The following is a 21,843-nucleotide window of genomic DNA, read 5'->3' as shown; positions in this document are numbered from 1 at the left end:
TATGGGCATAAGAAATACACGAGATATGGGGTAAAAAGTGTAGATTCGCAACCATGAAGAGCTTTTCCCACTGAACCTCCAAAGTGATTTCATGTTCAGAAGTTCAAAGCACTGTTTCTCTTACATACTGTCATATCCCCAAGGCCCAGCACACTCTTACTTCATGTATGCTGATTAAATAAAAGTAAGGGCCTACTAGAACACAGGTGCCCCCAGGCAATAATTACTCTCATCTCCAGAACAGCCCAAAACCTTGGAGCCAGTCACACCCACTACAGCAGCAGCAGCAACAATAACAACAACAACAACAACAACAACACACACACACACACACACACACACACACACACACACACCCCACATCCCTTCAAGGAAAAGAAAAAGTAACTTCTACATGCTGCATCCCACCTGCCCACACAATCGCTTCCTAGCCAGGTAAGGAACAAGCACAAAGTTGTGACATCACAGTTTGTTTCAGTACCTTCAGGGGTACAAAAATGTCACAGATAGGTGCATACATATATGCCTTTGTGGACAGAGACCATTTACAAACACAAATGTGTAAATACACATATGCACCACACATTTGCTTCAGAATTAGGGTGGCTACGGATCACGAATCAATTTGTACACACAGAAATATACACGTTTGTCTTGCCCAAGCTCTTACAAATGTACACAAATGCATTCACAAGGATAATATTTACGTCAAGGTATTACTGTGAGAAGTAGATGACATTATGGGAAGTGCACACTAGTACCTGATACGTAAAAAGCATGCTAGTAAAGGTTAGTGATAGATATGGGTAGGTAGGTAGGTAGGTAGATAGATAGATAGATAGATAGATAGATAGATAGATAGATAATATAAATTTTTATCAGACTCCGATGAAAATCCACCTTTAAAGCAAAATTTCCTTTTCAGTCACTACTCAAACTCATGGAAATTCTAAGCAGCCCATTACTGTTCCAGTGTGTGGAAGCCAATAAAAGAGAATAATGTGGGATGTGTAACAGTGGTGTGGGGGATGGGGGTGGGGGAAATCCCTGTTGGTAAGAGGCTGGAGAACAAAGCTTTCCAGGCTTCTTCAGGGAGAAAGCCTGGGCTTGGAGAGACCTGAACTGCTAAGAACTATTCTAGGGAAAATCAACCTCCAAAAACTCAAAAGAAGGCATTCCTAACGCTGCTGAGAAAGAGGGAAGGGTTGTCCCCACTTGGTAGGCTAGGAGGGAGAGACCCCAGCGTCCCAGCCAGTTCAAATCAGCCAGAAAATCCTGCAAGGCTATTAATCCACTAAATTCTGGGAGCTTGGAGAAAATCTGATTAACTCCACCTCCCCAGCTGGGCTCTAGAGTGAAATCTATAGCTAGCTGGTTTCTGAGACTCAAATAAGATGGGAAAGAGAGAAGCAGGAGGAAGAGAAAAAAGGAAGCAGGAGTGGTTAAGTACTAGATACCTGTGTGTATAGCTTGGCTCAATCATTGTTTTGGAACAAGACACAGCTCTCTTAGGCTCTGTTGCCGTAGCTTGTGAAATGTAAACAAAACTGTCTCCTGTCCTGTTGGAAGACTGCATATCTTCCTTATCTCCCCTAAGGGCTCCAACAGTGAGGCCAGGACTGCTCCCTCTTGACCCTGGGAAGTACTCAAGGAATTTCTCCTGTATTTTCCCATTGCAGTGGCCCAGGGGAAAAGAAGCAGTCTTTTATGGACCAGACGTCTTTTTGAAACCTCTCCTTTACTTCGGTACCAAATATTAAAACTTCAGAGCTCTAAAGAAACTCGGGGATCCGGTTCAATTCTTCCCTTTTAAGATGGTATGCTGAGCCCAGAGGCAGGTCCGAACTGGGACCCGTGGTGTTTGTTTTCCTCACATACAACTACATTCTTTAAATATCGAGGCAATATTTTAAGAGACCTCCAGAGATTAACTCCATAATCTCCCCCACCCCACCGCCCGCTTGCAAAGGAAAGGGGAGTCAAGGATCTCGTCCAGCACTTTAAGCGTTAAACTCAACCTAGAGTCTAAAACGCGATTGGCCAAACACTGAGAAAAGATCTGGTTTTCGCAGCCGTGGGCCAATGAGCACCTCGAGTGGGAGGGTTTGAAGATACTAAGGAGTTTTTCCCCCCTTTTTTTCCTCTCCACCCCCTCCCATCGGCCTTCGCCCGCCCCCCTCCCAGCTCCCATGCCGCCAGTTTGTTAAATTAATGCAGTAAGAAAGTCTGAAGATCTGAGGGAGTCCTGGCCAAAGGAAGATGGGCGAGCTCAGAAAATCGAGATGCATCTGAAACCCTGGGCTCCTCAGCCCCGCGGGGTCGCCATGGACCCTGACAGCCCCTGAAACTTGCCCTGAGCTCTCTCATGCCTGCAGCCCTGAGCAATGGGACACCTTTCCTGCAGCGATCATAACTTATTCGGCGGGGACCAGAGAACAGGGATCGCAAGGCGACAACAGACTCGCACGCAGGCAGGGAAACGAGATTCCGGGACTCGGTCGCGATGCGCCAGCCTGGCACATTCTCCGGGATTTAACTGAAGGCAGCACCGTCAATCGCTTCCCCTGGCCCCTAGCCCCCTCAGGCCAGCCCAGGGGCATAAAGCCCTGCTCTCTCTACCCAAGATGCTCGCCCAATCTAACGGTCGGAGGCCAGCGCTCTGATCGCCACAGAAGATTTTTTTCCCTTGCATGGAGCTGGCCGTTTAAACAGAAAAACAGGGGTAAAAAAGAAAATATACCCACCCCCAAACGTGCCTCCCCAGCGCCGCAGGGAACCAACAGACAAGCTGGAGTTTAACAAACAGCAATACTCTTCGCGCTCCTGAAAAGCAGGGCTGGACGCTCTCCGTGGTGCTGAAACGCTTCACGGCTGCCTCTGTCCGTGGTACCTACAGCCCCCTCGTTCCAATTTCCCCTGGGGCTCTCCCTCCGCGCCCCTGTTCTCCACCTCCCCTTAGCATCTGGATTATTTTTTCAATAGCGCTCGCTGGTTTTGTAAGTGCCAATTTGAAACATTTTTTACCCTCATAACTCGTGGACTACAAAGCACAAGGACCTGAAAAATGTACAGCTTCAATACTCTTCGACTCTACCTTTGGGAGACCATTGTATTCTTCAGGTATGCAATTTTCTACTGACCACATCGCTGTAATGGAAATGGGGGAAAGGAGCACTGAGGCTGACTCTGTCCGTTATCCCTTCATTTTGGGGGGAAGGGGCTGCTGTATACCGCTGCAATCGGGTCCTTCCATCCCCCGCTCCCCCACCCCACCCCTCCCGCAGGGTGTCTGGCTTGTGCGTGGAGGTCTGAGACAGTCGCTGCTCTAGCAGCTGTTTGCCTGTTTTTTTGTGATTTGTTTGTCCTTCCATCTGCTATACCCCCGCCCCATCACTGGCCCCCAGCCCCTCTGCATATTGGCTTTCACTGGGCTGAGGACTTTAAGGGGAAGCTTTTGGAGTTACTCAGTTTAATTAGGACTGCATTCTCTCTAACCGCAGTGCCGAAAACCTCAGCTCTCCCGTCTGGGAGCCAAGTGACAACTAGCGGTGACGGGGAAGGTTGCACTCGAGCTCAATGGACACAGAACATTTAATTTTCTCTCCTTTTTTGTTGTTGTTTTCTTTTTCTGCGTGGGGCGGGGGGGGGGGGGGAGTAGGCTGAGGCTTAGTGCTTGGAAACAATAGTGTTATGACCTCAGGTTGTAAAGCCCTGAACTTGGGTGCAGAGTGGATCTACTTAGGAACACATTCTGGGAAAGATTTCCCTTTAGAAACTTTGACTCCCTCCTCTCACCCACTCACCTTTCCAAACTCTTACTTTGTTAGTTGCAGATCCTGAACTGATGGACAATTCTTGTTTGTTTTGTTTAATTTATGTCCGTCCCTGAATCTGTAGCTGAGTTCCCTCATCCGTTATCTCTTCAGGTTAAAATTTTCTGCCTACAGGCTTAGCATTCTATGTTAGTACAAGTGAAAAGTGAAAAATCACCCTCTTCAGGAAGCATTGAAATAGATAGTTCTTTTGTAAGTGGGTGAATCAGCCATCGTCAGAGATGGTTATGATAAATTCCATTTATATGAATTGAAAAAAATTATTCTTCCTCCATGACCCGCAGGGATCATTAATCTTCCTCATTTTAGATACCTGCCTCTCATGTTTTACCATGGTACTGTATTAACAGCCATTTGAAAAGCCCACTCTAGGTTATTTTTAAAAATAAGTAACCACCAAATATTATTCTCTCCCATAATAAACCAGCAACTAATTATTGCTTTTCCTTTTAACATTGTGGAGAATTCTGCATATGAATTGTTGGTTTGACTAACCTGTCAGTTGGTTTATTAAATGAATGACTCCTCCCCCAACCCTGGATTATAAGGGTCTATATGTGAACCTCTCTTCATGTCTTTCTCTTGAGATGGAGAAAAGACCCCCTCCTTCCCTGAGATACCCAACGCTAAAGCTTCTAATCTCTAGTTCAAATAATTGTTTGATAGGCCATAGTCCTGCCCACAGCTCAGAATGCAAATAGTCAGGGAGTCAGATAGAATGAAAAAGTGCAACAATCCAGGGCCCTGTGAAATGTAGCTACTTTATGGAGGAAGGGGCAGGAAGTATCCTCTTAATATCAAATCCTTTCTCCCCTACATACATATAGAACTGTAAAATGCCGCGGAGGTGGGGTACTGGGTAACATTTGTATGCAAATTGATTCTCTGTTTGGCTTACCGAGACAGAACTGAACCAGAAAGATTAAAGAGCAAATTAATAGGACCAAGCACATCACCTCCCCCCACCCCGCCACCACACACACACACCCGACTCCTTTTTTATTGATGAACAGTATGTTTGATTTTCTTCTCCCCGACATTGTCTTTCACAAAAGGGAGACACGGTCTAAAAGGTTTGCATTGTAATCATTTCAAGAAGGTGATGAATCCACTGTGCTAATTCTTTAAGTAAACTGGTGGTAGCCCATCAGGAAACATCACTCTACATCTCCTTCCCCTACATGTGTCAAGGCATATCTGAGCTACAATGTGTATGGGATTCTGTGTTTATAAAGAAAGAAAAGTCATGACTCTGGAGAGCTGGGAAGGGATTGTTACCACTGCACTTTCAAAATATAGGAATGACTACATCATCTGAGGAGTCAATGTTGTTTCAGAACTGTTCTGAAACATAAAATAATGAAGCTAGGAATTGAACTCAGGAAATACCCTCAGCAATTTTTCAGAGAGATTGGGAAAAAAAAAAGGTCAAAAGGAGGGAAAGTATTATCCTTGTGTCATTGGCACTTTCATTTCTAACTCTCTCATTTTTTAAATTTTAGGTCAAAATACAGAAGCATTAAAATCTGGGGACTCAATAGAATTGTATGTGGGGGTAAATGGAGACTGGCAGCCTAGCAGGTTCCATGTGAATAACCCTTTCTCCCCCAAGGGACAGGCACCGTGTTGGAATGAGCCAATCCAATCATCTCAGGCACCCAGGTACTACTTAGATTAAATGATGCCAGCTGCTCACCTTGTTGGGGGAAATCTGGGGGCTAGAAAAGGAAAGGCCATCAATAACAGAGGTGCTGCTGCATTAGTACATAACCAGCGAAACGGCCATAATGACAGTAAACAGTAAAACAAAACAGCAGTCGAAGTGAGGCAGAAATCTCGTATGGTGCCAACACAGAGAACGCATTCAGGCCTTCAAAAGAGCTGACAGGGAGAGAGACATGGGGTACTGGGACACAAACAGCATTGCAGTGCTCATCAACTGTGACCCCATAAGTAAAATGAGGTGATTTGGCTGAAGTTCCTGCTTTGGTATTTTAAAAGCCTATGGTTCTAAAACCATGAGCGACATCCTAGGATTCGATAACCTAAATTTTGTCTCTTTGTTTGCAGTTGGAGATGGGGCTTTATAGCCAGACTGGCCAAAAATAATAAGCAAAGATATGGTTTTTTGGGGGTTTTTTTAATAGTAGAAGCACATTCCTTTCAACCTCCTTTGCAAGCCAAAGGGAACTTGCTTTGATTCACAGAACGCTTACCTTCTAGCTTATGGCTGGAAAGGCCCAGGAAGACCCCAACATTTTTTATCTTCTGGGTAATTCGTAGCATATAACTGTGTTTCTCAGTCTCGGCACTACTGACATTTTGAACTGGATAATCTTTATTAGGAGGGCTGTCCTGTGCATTGTAAGATGTTCAGCAGTACCGTGGCCTCGGTGACATCCCCTCCCCCCAGTCATGACTATCAAAAATGTCTCCAGACCCTGCCAAAAATCCCGGGGTAGGGAGTACAAAAATTGTCTGCAGTTGAGAACCACTGGTATCGAATGACCAAATTCTTAATCTGCTGTTCCGATGTCCTAATTACAATGGGGAGGAAAGTCTAGTTTCCTTGAGAACATGCCCCCCATGAACCACACAAATCACCCCAATGAAGCAAAAAGGGACCTAGCTCATGCTTGCAAAGGGAATAAAGGGAGAGGAGATAAACCAAGTCTAACCCATGGATGGTTTTGCCATGCTTCCTTGCACAGGGCTTTGTGCTGAATATGGCATTCATTTGTTAAGAAAGGTCACTAAAATCTTGAAGGAAAGATGTTTCTATTCACACAAGGGTCAAGAGGAACATGGCGGATAGACTGTTTCATATCTGGGTCCTGGAAACCCATCCAGTTGGAAGGTAAATGAGTTTTCTTTTGAGGTGCCCCCTCTGGATCTCTTCCTCCCAGTAGCATAGCTGTATTTTCCCTCAAATCTTACCTGCTGCGTTTTGGGCACTGCAGAAAGCATTTAAGAGCTTCTGAAATGGGCCAAGGACTTTTTTCCTGAGGAAAGAAGTTCCTTGGGCAAGCTTGCACCAGGCCCAATCAAACTGTCAGTCTACCCTCTTCTGGGGGCTTAGGAACCTTGAGTAAGAGAAAAGAAAACATCACATTTTTTATTCCCGAAGGATAGCTTAGATACGGCCCCTAGGCTGGTAAATAGAGTTATGAATTGGTGCATAACTTCTGTGTATTTGCAAAACTGGTGATGACCTATCAGGGGATATTTAGGGAATTTATCCCTGAGACCAACTTAACTACGAAAGAGGTTGCAAATGTGGTGCAGTGGAGAAAGCAGTTAGGCTAGGATTTGAAAGCCCCCTGTTCTAAAGTGAGCTCTGCTCCCATCCTGCAGCATGGCTTTGATAAGACTCTGCATCATGGGGACTCAGTTTGCTTACCAATCAACTCAAATGACTGATTCCAACACCTCTATGTTGCCTCCAGCCTGGGATAAGGTCTTTGTGAAAGACAGAGGCCCACACCCACAAAGGCTCAGAATGAACTTGCTTCAACACTGACGCTGCCTTCATTTCTTCACTAGGCATTTATTTATCATGTATTTATGTGTCCAGTCCCAAACTCTGCACTCTATGGGGGACACGGAGGTAACAGATGCCACAGTCCCTGTCCTTGCAGAAAGAGGAGACACTGCTCCCTTTAAAGCTACATTAAAAACCTCTTTCCTTCTTCAGAGGGCCCGCAGAGCTCCTCTCCCGACAGCCTGTGTACGCGTCCTGCGACAGCATCGCATTTATGTGGGCGTCATTAACTTTATTTCCTTCATCAGCTGGCAGAAGCCAGAATGATTTTTAAGACGGATGGCACTGTCTCCCGCCTGGCCATCTTGACGCTATTCTGCAGGTTTTCTGCTGCTTTAGGCAAAGCGGACTTGGCCCAAAGGGCAGGAGACCTGGGATCCAGAATTTAGCTAGTGCCTGACCTTGACAGGGTTCCATGACCTTTCTGGCCCTCAGTTTCCCCAGCTGTAAGATGAAGGGAATCAACACATCAATCTCTCTAAAATCATTTTTAACTGTGCCAGTTAAGAATTGTCCTCCTCCAATCTCCATGATAGAATGCTTTTGGTTAAAAATATTGCCTCATATTTCAATTGTTATATGAAGTAGTGACATTGCATTATATGCAGACTCAAAAATCTGAAAGAACTGAGGACCTCATTAAGCAACTTCACTCTGGAGGGTTATCACATTCTAGATACGATTATTAACAAATTGCATGGCTATGTCTCTCTCCCCCAGGAAGTGCTTTGGACGATGAGAAAACATGGTGTTTGATTACTGTCCCCATAGATCTGAAGAGGAGCATGAAAAGAGACCAAAAGTTTCTATACTTTTACCAGGGATTCTATTTCGGTTTTTTTCCTCGCCCATAAAGTCTACGCTTTTAAAATTTTGTTAACCAAATCCTATACACCATTAACTTATTTTCCCCATTTTTATTAATCGAAGGCATCCATAACTGCCTTTGATAATGTTCAGAAATACTAAACATTTTGGTATAGACAGTGTCGCCACACTGAGTTGACCTAAGAAAAAAAACAAAAGCAAAGACACGTGATGCCTTTTAGTTAGTCCATAGAGCTTTGTCAGAAGTAAATATCCAATTTGTTAGAGTCTCTGAAATGTTTAAAATGGATTCCGAATCCTCATTACTATTTCATGAACCCCATAGGTATCCAGGGACCCCATTTGGGAAACATTAAATTTGATTTATTCTATATAGCTCCAAGAGAAGAACTGGAGCAAATTAATGGGTAATTATTTTACTGTACACACACACAAATTCTAGCTCAATGTAATTTGGAACTTTCTGGCAGATTTGTCAAGTGGTGCAATGGGCTGCCTCAGTGGTAGTAAGGGTCCCTGTCACCGGAGGAATGAAGGCAGAGAAACCCACCTCCCATGAGAGATGTAGAAGAAATCCAAGCTGCTTTTGAGGATTGAGATTTATAATTTACTGCAAAAAAAGTAAATGAATGCAGGTCAGGGACAAATCTTTACAATACTTATATTCCCTCTTTTCCTGATCCCCAAATTACCCTCCGATCTTTGTAAGCTCTCTGGGTACACCCTAAACACACATTCACTCATAACTTTTCCTTCTTTAAAATGGACTGGTGACGAATAAATTGGGCAATGAATACACACACACGATGCAACAAAGGATTATTAAAAGAAACCACCTGGTTATGTAAGAGGCTGGTTTTAAGAAATGAGAAGGACCTCAGACTAAGAAAATGTCAGAGCCAAAAAAGACCCCTAGAAAATGCACTGGTCTACAGACAAGTCCACAGGCACGGCTCGTGTTCACAGGACCGATGGCCTGTATGGCTGAAGGCCTCTCAGCCCCGAACTCCCGCTGTCCCTTCTGAACCAACCCTCTGGTAAGCCCAACACACAACTGCCCCCCCATAGGGCCAGCTAGCAAATGCATTCAGAAAGCACGTTAGAAGGGAACAATGCCCTGAGATGCTGAGGAGACGGACTTATCCGCACAGTGCCTATGCTTTGTAATGCAAGCTCTTATGAGGGGTGCTGAGGCCCCAAAGCCTTTGAAACTCCTTATAAAGGATCACTTTGTGGTTTTCTGAAGTTGATATTGTCCGAGTCTCCCGAGGCTAATTCAGTGCAATTAGATTACCACTCTCCGCCTTTGGATTCGGCTGTTTTTCAGTGTCCGTTGCTAAATGAGTTTACCGTCTTAACAGGAAGCTGCTGACAGTCATTAATCCCAGCCGTGAAATGCGCAGCGTTCTCTCTTGCTTCAGGTACTGGGCAACCCACAGGCACCTAGAGTATAAGCCTCTACTCCCTTCCTGGCAAGGTCCGTCCTCAATTTCCTTCCCATTCACCCCCAGAAAATCACACTTTCCCTTCAGTGAGTCTTAAGTACCAACAGAATCATGGAAACTTAAGGCAATTCTAGAATTCAACAGCTCTCCAATCTAGCAGTGAGGGGCTTGTCAAACGTAGAGTTTCCTACCACCGTACCAGACTACTGAAACAGGATCCTTCAGGCGGGGGACCCAGAAACCTATAATGTTACCAAGAGTCTCAAACTTTAGTGTGTGTATGAATCACCTGAGAATCTCAGTTAGATGCTGATTCAGGCTCAGAAGGCCTGGGCTGGGGGCGGTGAGAGTCTGCATTTCTAAGAACGCCCAGGTGATGCTGATGTTTCCATGGACCAACAGTTTGAGTAGTAAGGTTCTAAATGATCCTGGCTAGGGACCCCTGACATAGATCAACCCTTTTATTTGCAGATGAAGAGAGGATAAATAACTTCCTTAAGGCTACAGCGTGAATGGCAGAGCTCCCAAGGTCCTGTGGGATTATGTTCATCCCCCAAACTTACTCCCCTGCATGTCATCTCTAAGGGCTGTGTGCCCTCCACTCTGCCACTGCACTTTCCTTCCTTTGGCACTCTCACACGCCGTCCTCCCTCACAGACACAAACCTCAGACAGCTATCCCCATTCCCTAACTGGTGGGTGGCCTGGGCCCTGAAGTCCTAGCACACCAAAAGCACCCATTTACGCAGCCGGGCACTCTAGCCATGTGATGCTGGATAAAGAGAAGGGGCACCTGAAGAATGGGCTTTAAATCCGGGCACCGGGGGTGGGGGGTGGGCGGCCTAGGACGTAGCACTGCGAGTCTCTGGGGACTGATAGAGGAAGTAGATCAAGGTGATGAGAGGGAGGAAATCTGGTTTCTTTCTCCAACGATGACCCAACATAACTAGAGTATTGTTTAGGACTCCCAGATGTTCAGACACCATTGCCCCATTCTACCATCTGTCTGACCTCGGGACCACGTCTTTCCTTCTTCTCTACCCCCTTTGACCTATTAACCTTTCCGCAAAGCACATTATGATCGTATACATCAAATAAAGTAACTGCTATGATCTTCGGCCTTTGTGAGCTGCGTGTTGATGGCGGTGTGCTCAGTTCTGCAACACTGCCCGGCTCCAGAAGAATGCGGCAAGTCCGCTGCAACCCTGGCTGCCGGGCAGACGCGCAGCCCTCTCTTACAAGAGCACTTACAGTTTAAGGAGCGTTTCACGTTCATGATCCCATGGGAGCTTCCCAATCACTTTAAAAAACAGATACGAGGGGCGCCTGGGTGGCGCAGTCGGTTAAGCGTCCGACTTCAGCCAGGTCACGATCTCGCGGTCCGTGAGTTCGAGCCCCGCGTCGGGCTCTGGGCTGATGGCTCGGAGCCTGGAGCCTGTTTCCGATTCTGTGTCTCCCTCTCTCTCTGCCCCTCCCCCGTTCATGCTCTGTCTCTCTCTGTCCCAAAAATAAATAAAAAACGTTGAAAAAAAAAAATTTAAAAAACAGATACGAGACAGCAGTTACTATTCCCATTTTAGAGTTAAGAAAACTGAGGTTTGGAGAAGTGACTTGCCGAACACCCTGCTGTTACTCTCAGGGTAAATCCAGGATTCAAATATAGATCTCCTTTCTCCTAGCTCACCACACTGTCATATATATATATATATATATATTCCTAAGCCACAGCCCTGGGGAGCCGGGGCGTTTATCAGGCTAACAGCCCTCACCCTCTGCCAGTGGGCTGCAGTGGGAGGGTGGCAGGAAGCACCTGACAGGAGAGCTGGGAATTTCCCATCAGGCCTTTAGTTCAACAGTCATATTTTTCTGATTCTGAGCCAGATACGGATTTCCCTTTCTCTGTTCCTGATCATTTTTAATTGTACAATATAGGCATATATTCTCTTTTTAAAAAAATCTAATACTAGACTTAAGCTTAAAACTCCCCCTTTGATATAATCTCCAGGTCCCTCCCAGCTTTATGTTTCCTTAAGGGGTATTGTACTTGATCATTTTTATTCACATATGGGTGTGCATGCGTAGACGTATACATACACACATGTGGGTATAACTATTGAAATATATACGTGTAGACTATCATTTCATGGAATTATATTGCCTATACAATTCTGCAATTCGTTTCGTTCGCATCTCCACAGGTCTTGGGAAGCTTTACCTGTTGAGGAACACAGCTCACCTCATTCTTTTAACTATTGCAAACCATTTCATGTTGTGTGTATTCCATTGTTTTCCAGCCATCCTCCCCACTGATGGGCATTTATACTTTTTTTTCTAAGTTTTCCACTGCCATCAGTGCTGCAATAATCACAGTGTACCTACATCTTTGTGAACACATGTGACATTTTTCCAGGCAGATAACAAGAACAAGCAATGGAACGGCTGGGGCACAGAACATGTGCATCTTTTATGCTAATAGATACTGCAGTCTGCCATTCCTTTCTTCCTGAATCTTCCCTCCTCGCTCTCTTGTGCTGCTCCCTCTCAGCCTGGGCCATAACAATGCACTAATAATAGTTGTTACTATTTATTGAACATTTATCGAATGCCAGGTACTGTGCTAGCAACATCACTTGCCTCGTCTCGTAAGCCCACAAAAACCCTTAGACAGAAGTACTAGTATATTCCCATTTATAGGTGACAAAACTGAGGCGTAAAGAAGTTATGTAATTTGCCCAAGCTAAGACCACTAGCAAGAGGCAAAATCAAGATTCAAAACCAGGCTGACTCCATAAAACACTCTTTTTTTTTTAACTTTTTTTTTAACGTTTATTTATTTTTGAGACAGGGAGAGACAGAGCATGAACAGGGGAGGGTCAGAAAGAGGGAGACACAGAATATGAAGCAGGCTCCAGGCTCTGAGCTATCAGCACAGAGCCCGACGCGGGGCTAGAACTCACGGATCGTAAGATCATGACCTGAGCCGAAGTCGGCCGCCCAACCGACTGAGCCACCCAGGCGCCCCCATAAAACACTCTTTTAACCACTGCACTGACACTGTTACTCCCAGAATGAACCGGGAGGGGGAGAGAGGGGACTGAACTGGATGAGAAAGACAGAGGTAGAAAAGAGATTAATTTCCCTCTCTAGATGATCAGGAGCTCATCTCTTTCCGAGGGCCCATCTCTTTCTAGATCATAATAAAGTTAACATACATCCATAAGTAGATGAGTTTTCAATCTCCACCCTTCACACGGGAGGGGAATGGCACTAACTCCCACCCGCGTTCCAGAGGGTCGTGGTTGGGGCTCTAAGGGCAGACAGGTTGCTGCAGCCTTTTCTTTTTTATGCACCTGCACCTGCCTCGTGACTAAAAGCGCTCAGATAAAAGAGCTATCGAGGGTTCTGCAAGAGAATTTCTGACCTGGTGGGGAAGAAAAGGAGAAAGCCAGCACCAATCCTGGCCCTTTTGTTTTTTTCAATTGTTAATTGCTGGCCCTTAGTACTCAGAGCAAAGCCTCACATCCTAACCCACAAACACACAAGACCAAGAACACCAGTTTCCTTTTACCTTCCCTGAAGGAGGTTGGAGATACAGCCCGAGCTCCAGCCCTCACCACAGGCTCCAAATTTGCCTTTCCCAAAGCACACCCAATGATGGGCTTCTCAGAACATCCCTGGGAGGGGAGGGGCTGGGTTGCTCCGTCGGTTAAGTGTCCGACTTCAGCTCAGGTCATGATCTCACAGTTTGTGAGTTGGAGCCCCACATTGGGCTCTGTGCTGATGATTAGAGCCTGGATCCTGCTTCAGATTCTGTGTCTCCCTCTTTCTGCCCCTCCTCCACTCGTGCTCTGTCTCTCTATCTCAAAAATAAATAAACTTAAGAAAAAAAAAAAAAAGAATATCCCTAGGCAGGGGAAACCGCACCCAGGGCCACAGGAGGGTGGCGGGTGGTGGGAGCAGAACAGGGCCAGGAGGCAAGGACGGGGCCAGCTCTCCTATCATGAGCTGCACTCCAGACCTGGCCTGTGGGAAGCCCAAAACTGTTGCCTCAGACACCTGTTTTCAACAGCTCTCTGAGTGACACCAGAGACTTCTCCAAATGTATCCCTAGCAGGCCTGCTGCTAATAGCAGAAAAAAACACAATAAAAACAAAGTCTCCAAATATCAACCTTGAAATAAACTTGCTGGTTTGTTTACATTATAAGCATTCCATGTTTGCCATAAAATATTTAAATCACATGGGGAAATATGTTTAAAACTAAAATACACTGAAATCTTACCCCCTAGGGTAAATTACTCAACAGTTTGCTATTCATCCTTCCAGATGATTTTAATAACATAATGACCAAACCATGAGTGCTCGCTTTGTGCCTGACATCTTTCTAAAAGCTGAATATGTATTAACCCATGGAAGCTTCAGAACAATCCTGTAAAGCATTATTCATCCCATTTTATAGATGAGGTTACAGAGGAGGAAACAGAGAGGTTAAATAATTTTCCTAGGGTTACCCAGCTTGGAAACAGCAGTGCAAGATTGAAATCCAAGCAGTCTGGCTTCAGAGAGCCTTCAACTGCCATGTTCCACTAGTGAGCATTTCTGTTCTACAAAAATGGGATTATACTAAACACCGTGTTCTGCAACTTACTTTTTTTCACCCAGCAATAAGTTGTCAGTGTGCACACAGATGCGTCTCATTCCTTTTTGCATTTGCGCTGCCCTTTGCCGAGAATGCCAGGTTTGGGCAGGACATGGCTCTCAGCTTGTCGCAACACAGCCCCTACCTCCACTTCCAGCTCCTTGCCTTCCCACAAACCAAATTCCAGCCCAAACTGAACTTCTCATTGGTCTCTGTAATATGCCCACTCTTCTCATCCCTGTACTATTCTCACACTCTTCCCTATCCTTCCATAAATCGAGAAACTCCCCGCCCCCCCGCCCCTCATTTCAGCCCTGAAAGGCACACCAGCCAGCCCCAGATTCAAGCTAATTTGATTTTGAATCCTGCCTCTGGCACTTCCTTGCTGTATGATCTTGGCAATTTACCCAACCTTTCTCATCTTAAAACTGTTCCTCATCGTAAAAACTGAAGACACAGTTGAGTGTCTGACTCTTGGTTTCAGGTCAGGTCCATGATCACATGGTTCGAGCCCCACATCAGGCATGGTGTGTTCGAACCCTGCATCCGGGTCTGCATGGACAGCGTGAAGCCTGCTTGGGATTCTCTCTCTCTCTCTCTCTCTCTCTCTCTCTCTCTCTGTCTCTCTCTCTCTCTGTCTCTCTGCCCTTCCCCTGCTCATGTTCTCTCACTCTCTCTTGCTCTATGTCTCAAAATAAATAAATAAACTAAAATTAAAAAACTGAAGAGAACAACTTCACCAACAGATAAATGAAGTTACCTTTCAAGCACTTTCTCCGTGCAGAACTTAAGCCTTTAACAAAGGACAATCCCTTTTCCATTTCCCTAAGTTCTTGTCCATGCCTCAAGATCCACCTCTAGCCCCACTGCCTCTGTGAGGCAGCCCCTGGACTGCCACCAGCCCCCTAAATGGGTGTAGATCCTCCTTCCTAAATCCTCTTGGAGAAGTAGGCATTACTCTTGGTGCTCGGTTTACTCAAAGTGCCCTTACATACATTTGGGTGCCCTTCTGACTTCCCTACTGGACTGTGAGCCCTTCAAAGGCTAGGAACTGAATGAATTTTGTGGTATGTGTGGAAAGGGCAGCAAGAAAAAGAACCCATCCCCTGGTGCCTCCCAGAATTTTCACCTTGTTCTCCCTCTTCCTCATAGACAGCATCATCCCAGCGGTTCATATATATTAGGTGTTCGGTGCTTGTTAAGTTGAATTACTTTGTCCCCACGTGCCTGCTCCCATCATCTTCCTGTTGGTTCTACAGAAGCCCAGGACCGGAAGGCTTCCAACCAGCCAACCCCGAAGCACTGCTGTGTCTCACCGTAATCCCTTTTTCCTCTAAGAAATGAGTCACAGTGAGAGGGAGCTGGACTCGGCAGCTCAGCCCTGGCTCAGTAGCCATTGCGGTGAGCTTCTCAGTTTTATCCTCGCCGTCTGGCTGAGCAGGTTCTAACTCCAGGCCCCGAAAAACACCTGAGGCATCACAGCTAAAGTTGCTTCCCACCATGACCAAGGTCTGCAGAGAGGCCCCTTCCACAGGACAAGGCAAACTTTCTAAAACAGGTTTTAGTTGTGCCAAAAGCATGAACTTCGGTAGAGATAGTTTTCTTGATGTGACCTAAAACACTTAGTAGAAAAGAACAATTCTTGACAGGAGCCAAGAAAGGACTGCATCATATCCAGAGCAAAGGGGCTTGGAGGAATTCGTTGAATAGGCCTTGGAATATAGAAAGCTACACTTCCTGAAGAGGAGGGTGACATGTTTCAATAAAAGGGGTAACCCCATGCTGCCTCAAGTAAGACTGCACTAGGTAAAGACTATGGGTCTTTCCAGCATAATTCTTAAATTTTTTTTAAGTTTTATTTTTATTTTTTTTAGTGTTTATTTTTGAGACAGAGAGAGACAGAGCATGATCAGGGAAGGGGCAGAGAGAGAGGGAGACACAGAATGTGAAGCAGGCTCCAGGCTCTGGGCTGTCAGCACAGAGCCCGACGCAGGGCTCGAACTCATGAACTGTGAGATCATGACCTGAGCCGAAGTCGGATGCTTAACCGACTGAGCCACCCAGGTGCCCCTGCATAATTCTTAAATTAAGTTGGCTCATAGAACACCCAGCAGTTAAAAACTCTTGGGAATCAGTCAGATATATTCTAGAACCCTAGTTATATTACTTGGTTCCTGTATGTCCTGGAGAAAGATTGTTTTTAGGACTCCTGAGCCTCAGTTTTCATCATCTGTAAAATGGCAATGATTAGTATCCACCCCCCACACTGAAAAATCACCTGAAGGATTAAATGGGAGAAGGCATGGAGAGTGTTGACGTGTGACACACAGAAATCGTGCAAAGCAGGAAACCATGATTACTATATTACAAGGGGAGAGGTGCAAAGCATTGTGGGAGCATAAAGAAGAGTGTAACTCTGCCTGGAGGTAGGAAGACAGCAAAAAGTCGAAGGAGCCAGGACACTTAAACTGGGCCACAAAGAATGACTAATTCACCAGGTGACAATGAGTGCTGAGAGAGACTGTCGCAGGCAGAGAGGAAAGGCTTGCCGAACAGGCAGGCTGGAGGATGTGGAGATCAAGGGCACTGGATGGGCCAGCTGTCCACTGTTAACCAGGCTCAGTCCAGTCCTGCAATTCTTTGTTCTCTCCCAGTGGGCCTTTTGTCAACTGGAAGCCCAGCTGAGAGTAGACAATTTGCTCATTATCCAAAAAATATTTCTTGAATTCCTGCTATAAGTCAGTGATTGTTCTAAGTCCTGGGGATAGACACAGTGATGAACAGAACAGACGTAGTCCTTACTCTCATGCAGCCTAACATCTAGACGGGTCTACAAACAAACAGCTTGGGAAACCACAGACTTTCAGATCATGGGCAGTGCTACAAACCCAGTTAGTCAGATGATGGGACAGAGAATAATCCATTGGAGTCCACCCCAGGCTGCCTACACTTGCACACATCACCTCCCTTAAGACTTACATCCTAGGGAGATGGGCAGATGGGAAAAGTCCACTTCCTTTTATGATGAGGAAACTGAAACCCTGAGAGGAGCAGTGATTCATCCAAAGTCTCGGCCAATAAGTGCCAAAGGCAGGTGACCTCATTCCATGCAGGAAAGTCAAAAATATCCGGGACAAAAGATGAAATGGGGGGCGGGGGGAGAAGTGCAGAGAGAGTAGCAAAATGGTGTTTACGAAAAGATCCCATCTTTATTTTTTTAATGTTTTATTGTTCTCATATGGGAAAAAGAAGTCTAGAGAAATGGACCCGAAACTGTTCATAGTTGTTATTATCTCTTGAGAATGAGACTATGGGGGGCTTTTCTTTCCTACATTAAATATTTTGGTAATGCTTGAATGTTTCACAATAATGTATTACTTTTGAAGGCTGAAAAAATAGATTTTCTATAAAGAGATATCAGAGAGAATGGGAACACAATCAAACCTAGAGCCAACCTAAATAAAAGACACATGTACCAGGTAGGGAAAAAAGACTTTTGCAGTGGTCTGAACCAGTGCCCAGTTGATTGGTTTTCTCTGAATAAAAATGAACCTAAAGGCTGAGTCTGTTTGGTGTGTTTGGAAGAATTTTCTGAGCAAACAGAAGTAGGTTTTCCTACCGAAGTCACTGTTCTAGAAGTAAGATGTCATTGGAAAATGGAAGGCCAGAGTTACATTATAGACTTGGGTTTTTAGAACCAGTGATAGATGGAATATATTTTCATCAGCATGATTGAAGCCCTAACCAATTCTTTTTGTAATTTCATAAAATCCTCATGGCCTTAAAAAAAAAAAAAAGTTAGAGATGGAAAGAATTATCTGACCCAATCCCTTCAATTCCCAGGGAGGAAAAGAGGCCACTGGGAAAAGGATTTGTCTAAAGTCAACAGTGAATTGATGCCCAGCCCAGACAAGGACCAAGGACTCTAAGTCTCTTTTCACTATGACAATTTTCCCTTACACCTGAAGACTGTTCCACTGGTAGTGTGCATGACAAATTTCAGTGGTACAGGATAATTTTCTTTTATTTCACTAATCATGAATTTTATTTTACTAAGTACTAGAATTTATCCGTTTCATTATAATACTAGTAGTTTATATTACTAAAAACTCAAAGGTAAATTAGGGGCGCCTGGGTGGCTCAGTTGGTTAAGCATCTGACTCTTGATTTCGGCTCATGTCATGATCTCACGGTTTGTAAGTTCAAGACCCGCATTGGGCTGTTAGCACAGAGCCTGCTTGGGACTCTCTCTCTCCATGTCTCTCTGCCCCTCCCCACTCACACTCTCTCTCTCTTTCTCTCAAAATAAATAAATAAACTTTTTTTAATGTTTATTTAAGAGAAGGGGGTAAGGAGCAGAGAGAGAGGGAGACACAGAATCCAAAGCAGGCTCCAGGCCCTGAAGTGTCAGGACAGAGCCCAACATGGGGCTTGAACCCACGAACTGTGAGATCATGACCTGAGCTGAAGTTGGACACAACCAACTGAGCCACTCAGGTGCCCCTTCACATGCTATTATTTAATTTACCTTTTTAAAAAGTTTATTTATTTGTTTTGATGGGGTACCTGGGTTATTTTGCTGGAGCGCCTGGGTGGCTCAGTCGGTTAAGCATCTGACTTCAGCTCATGATCTTGCAGTTTGTAGGTTCAAGCCCCACATCGGGCTCTGTGCTGACTGCTCAGAGCCTGGAGTCTGCTTCAGATTCCGTATCTCCCTCCCTCTCTCTCTCTCTCTCTCTCTCTCTCTCTCTCTCTCTCTGCTCTCCCCTGCTCAGGCTCTGTCTCTCTCTCTTTCAAACATAAATAAACATTAAAAAATAAAAATAAAATAACAGCATGTGAATTGGGCAAAATTGGTCATATGCTATGCAAGCCATTTGGGTTTCAAGAATGCTGTTCTCCACCATTCCCATCTTAAACACTGCCCTTGGATTGAATGGAAAATGCCAGAAGGACTTGTGAAACCCAGTCAGTTCTGAGCAAAGCCTAACTACCTTTAAGTCTCAAATGGCTTCTCAGTGTGAGTCATGGACATGGGCTGCTATTTGAATTTAAATAGTTGAAGGAAAGATGGCACTTTTGGGTAGTAAGTAGGCACACTCAGCAGACAGCGCATGCATAGCAGGGACGGGGTCACCAACAAGGACCTATTTAAACTACAGTTTTCTATTCCCTTCTCATGTTAAAACATCTGTGCTCCCACCCTTTGCCTTATGAACAGAAATTCCTCTAAATAATGTTTATAATATTATCTGATAACATGAATTTAGAATCTACTATATGCCAAGAACTTTTCTAAAAGCTCCAGATGCATCAACCATTTAATCTTTAAAGCAACTCTATTAGGTCGGTACTGTTACCATCCCCGTTTTGTGGACGAGTACACCAAAGCAGTGATTTTTACCAATCTAGGATACCTTGAGCCCAATCCATTTCAAAGTCTTCATAGGCGGGAAGACATTGCACAAACCTCTCCAGAGAGGTGTAGGGGGAGGGTGGAGAGAGTAGAGGAAGAAAACTGAGAGACTCATCCCAAGTCATAGCCCTTCCCATGAGGAAAGAGGTGGGGAGAACTTGACAACACATTTCCCCTCAGTTCTGCCCCCGAAAGTCCTGATTTCCTTTCCATCCGTCACCATTTGTCTCATGAAGAGACAAAAGAGAATAAGAAATAATATGGCGCAAGACATAAAACGTGGGGAGGGGAGGGATGTCAAAATGAGAGGGTGAAGAAAAAGAGAGACAAACAAAGTGATCAAGAGGGAAGAGCGCTAACTCAGGTCTCCTCCGGGTTCAGCCAAGAACTCCCTGTGTAAGTCTCCCTCCCTTTCTGGTCCACAGTAGTCTCATTTGTAAAATGGACGAGAGGACTGGACTAGCTGACTTTTAAGATCTCTCTCAGCGCCAACAGTCTAGGTTCAGAAACACATGAAGGAAAAGGAAGAAGGCAGAAGGCCAGAAGGGGAGAGAAAGGTAGGTGGGAAAAAGCAAATGCTAAGGAGGAATGATGAAAGGGGAAGGAAACAGGAGAAAGGAGAGAAGGTACTTCCCAAAGCAGATGGAGTCTGCTTTCTTGTTCAAAGAGGAGAAGAAAGGCTCTTGTATCAAGAATTAAAGCAATAAAATCTTTATCCTCAGGCAGTCAGCTCCATGCCTCCCCCTGGTGGGGGCCATGACTGATGGTGGTGGAGGGTCTGAAGCAGCCCTGGGAGGCAGGAGGGGGCTGCCTGGTTCTGGACATCTAGGAAGGAGGACAGCCCCTTCCCATGTGGGCCTGACAATGGACAATGATGATTAGCATATTCCCAGGCTCTAGGGCATGTCCTGGGGAAAAGACTAGAGGATGTGCCCAAGGGAGCTACAGCTGCAACATTATCATCTTGTGCCTGCAAGGATGTGATCCTGGGAACCTCCAGAGGATATCCCAGGCCAGCAAGAGATCTTCCAAGGTCATCTTCTCCAACCTCCTGCCTCTAAGCATCTCTTCCCTAATAGCCCCATGCCAAAGAATTTAGCACAGAATGACACTTGGTCCTATTCTCTAGTTTTCATACTTGTCTGAACCATCCCAGGCCTTGAGGCTCTTGAAGACAAAGACAGTGCCTCTGGTTGATTAAATGTACCCTTAATCCACAGGCACAGTTCTGGGCACCCAGTGGGCTCTCCAAACCCATCTGATAATTGGTCAGTAGGTGAAATGGCTCTAATCTCTCTCTCAACAATATCTAGCCTGCTGCTTAGCATTTCAGTCTAAACATTCTTCCTTTTGTTTATTCAAGAAAAAGGAAGCATGCTTCAAAGTCCAACCTGTCATTTGCCTGAGAGGACAGAGCTGACAGATACCTGCCTCTGTAGAAGTAAGGTAGAATACCCACTCTGCTGGTGACATCTCCGAATCTGGAACTGACCCCAGTGAAGAAGTGAATAGACAGTGTCACTACATAAATGAGAACCACAGGTGCAAAGACAAAGACCATAGATCATTGTTGGCTTGACATACAATGAGCAACTTGTGTACACCAGGTATTTGGCTAAGCAACTTATCCGAATTTTTTATGCTTCCCAACAATCCTAACATTAGCATGGAATATTCCTAGTTTACAGGGGAAGAAACTAAGGCTCCGGAATGTTACACGACTTTCAAGGTCATAAAGTAAGTAGTGAAGTCACGATTCTAGCCCACTCCTCAGCTGGCTCATTTTCACACATTGCTCAAAGTTCAGCCTATCCAGGAACACTTCCAGCAACAAGAAACCACCTACTTGTGTTGCATCTTCCATTGTTGGGCATTGTTTGACCAGCTGATCAAAACAGCCTTTCCTCACATGTGTCGGGCAGCCACCTCCCTCTCTGAAAGGCCCATCCATCTTCTCTAGCCACCTGGAACAAGTCAGTGGGCTGTACAAGGTACCTCAGCTATGGAATCAGAAAAATCTGGTTCTGTTCCTACCTACCACCTCCCAGCCACGTGACTTTCAACCAAGTCACTTCTGCCGTCTGGGCCTCGGTCTCTTCATCTGTGCCATAGGAACACAAATAGGTACCTCGCCTAGAGTTTG

General features: G+C 45.3%; 1 protein-coding gene across 2 annotated transcripts in view; it reads left to right on the top strand.

Annotated features, from left to right (window-relative positions):
* The first annotated feature begins 2,175 nt into the window (after positions 1-2,175).
* GLRA1 (glycine receptor alpha 1) overlaps positions 2,176-21,843 on the top strand; it is an 84,507-nt gene continuing 64,839 nt past the window's right edge. For both annotated transcript variants that reach the window (XM_058720830.1, XM_058720821.1), the window contains exon 1: positions 2,176-3,120. In XM_058720830.1, coding sequence (XP_058576813.1) covers positions 3,065-3,120 — 56 coding nt within the window. In that variant the 5' untranslated portion in view covers positions 2,176-3,064. The remainder of the gene's footprint in view (positions 3,121-21,843) is intronic.

Source organism: Neofelis nebulosa, chromosome 1 (genome assembly GCF_028018385.1).
Source record: "Neofelis nebulosa isolate mNeoNeb1 chromosome 1, mNeoNeb1.pri, whole genome shotgun sequence".
Lineage (NCBI taxonomy): Eukaryota > Metazoa > Chordata > Mammalia > Carnivora > Felidae > Neofelis > Neofelis nebulosa.
This window is presented reverse-complemented; position numbering and strand designations above follow the sequence as displayed.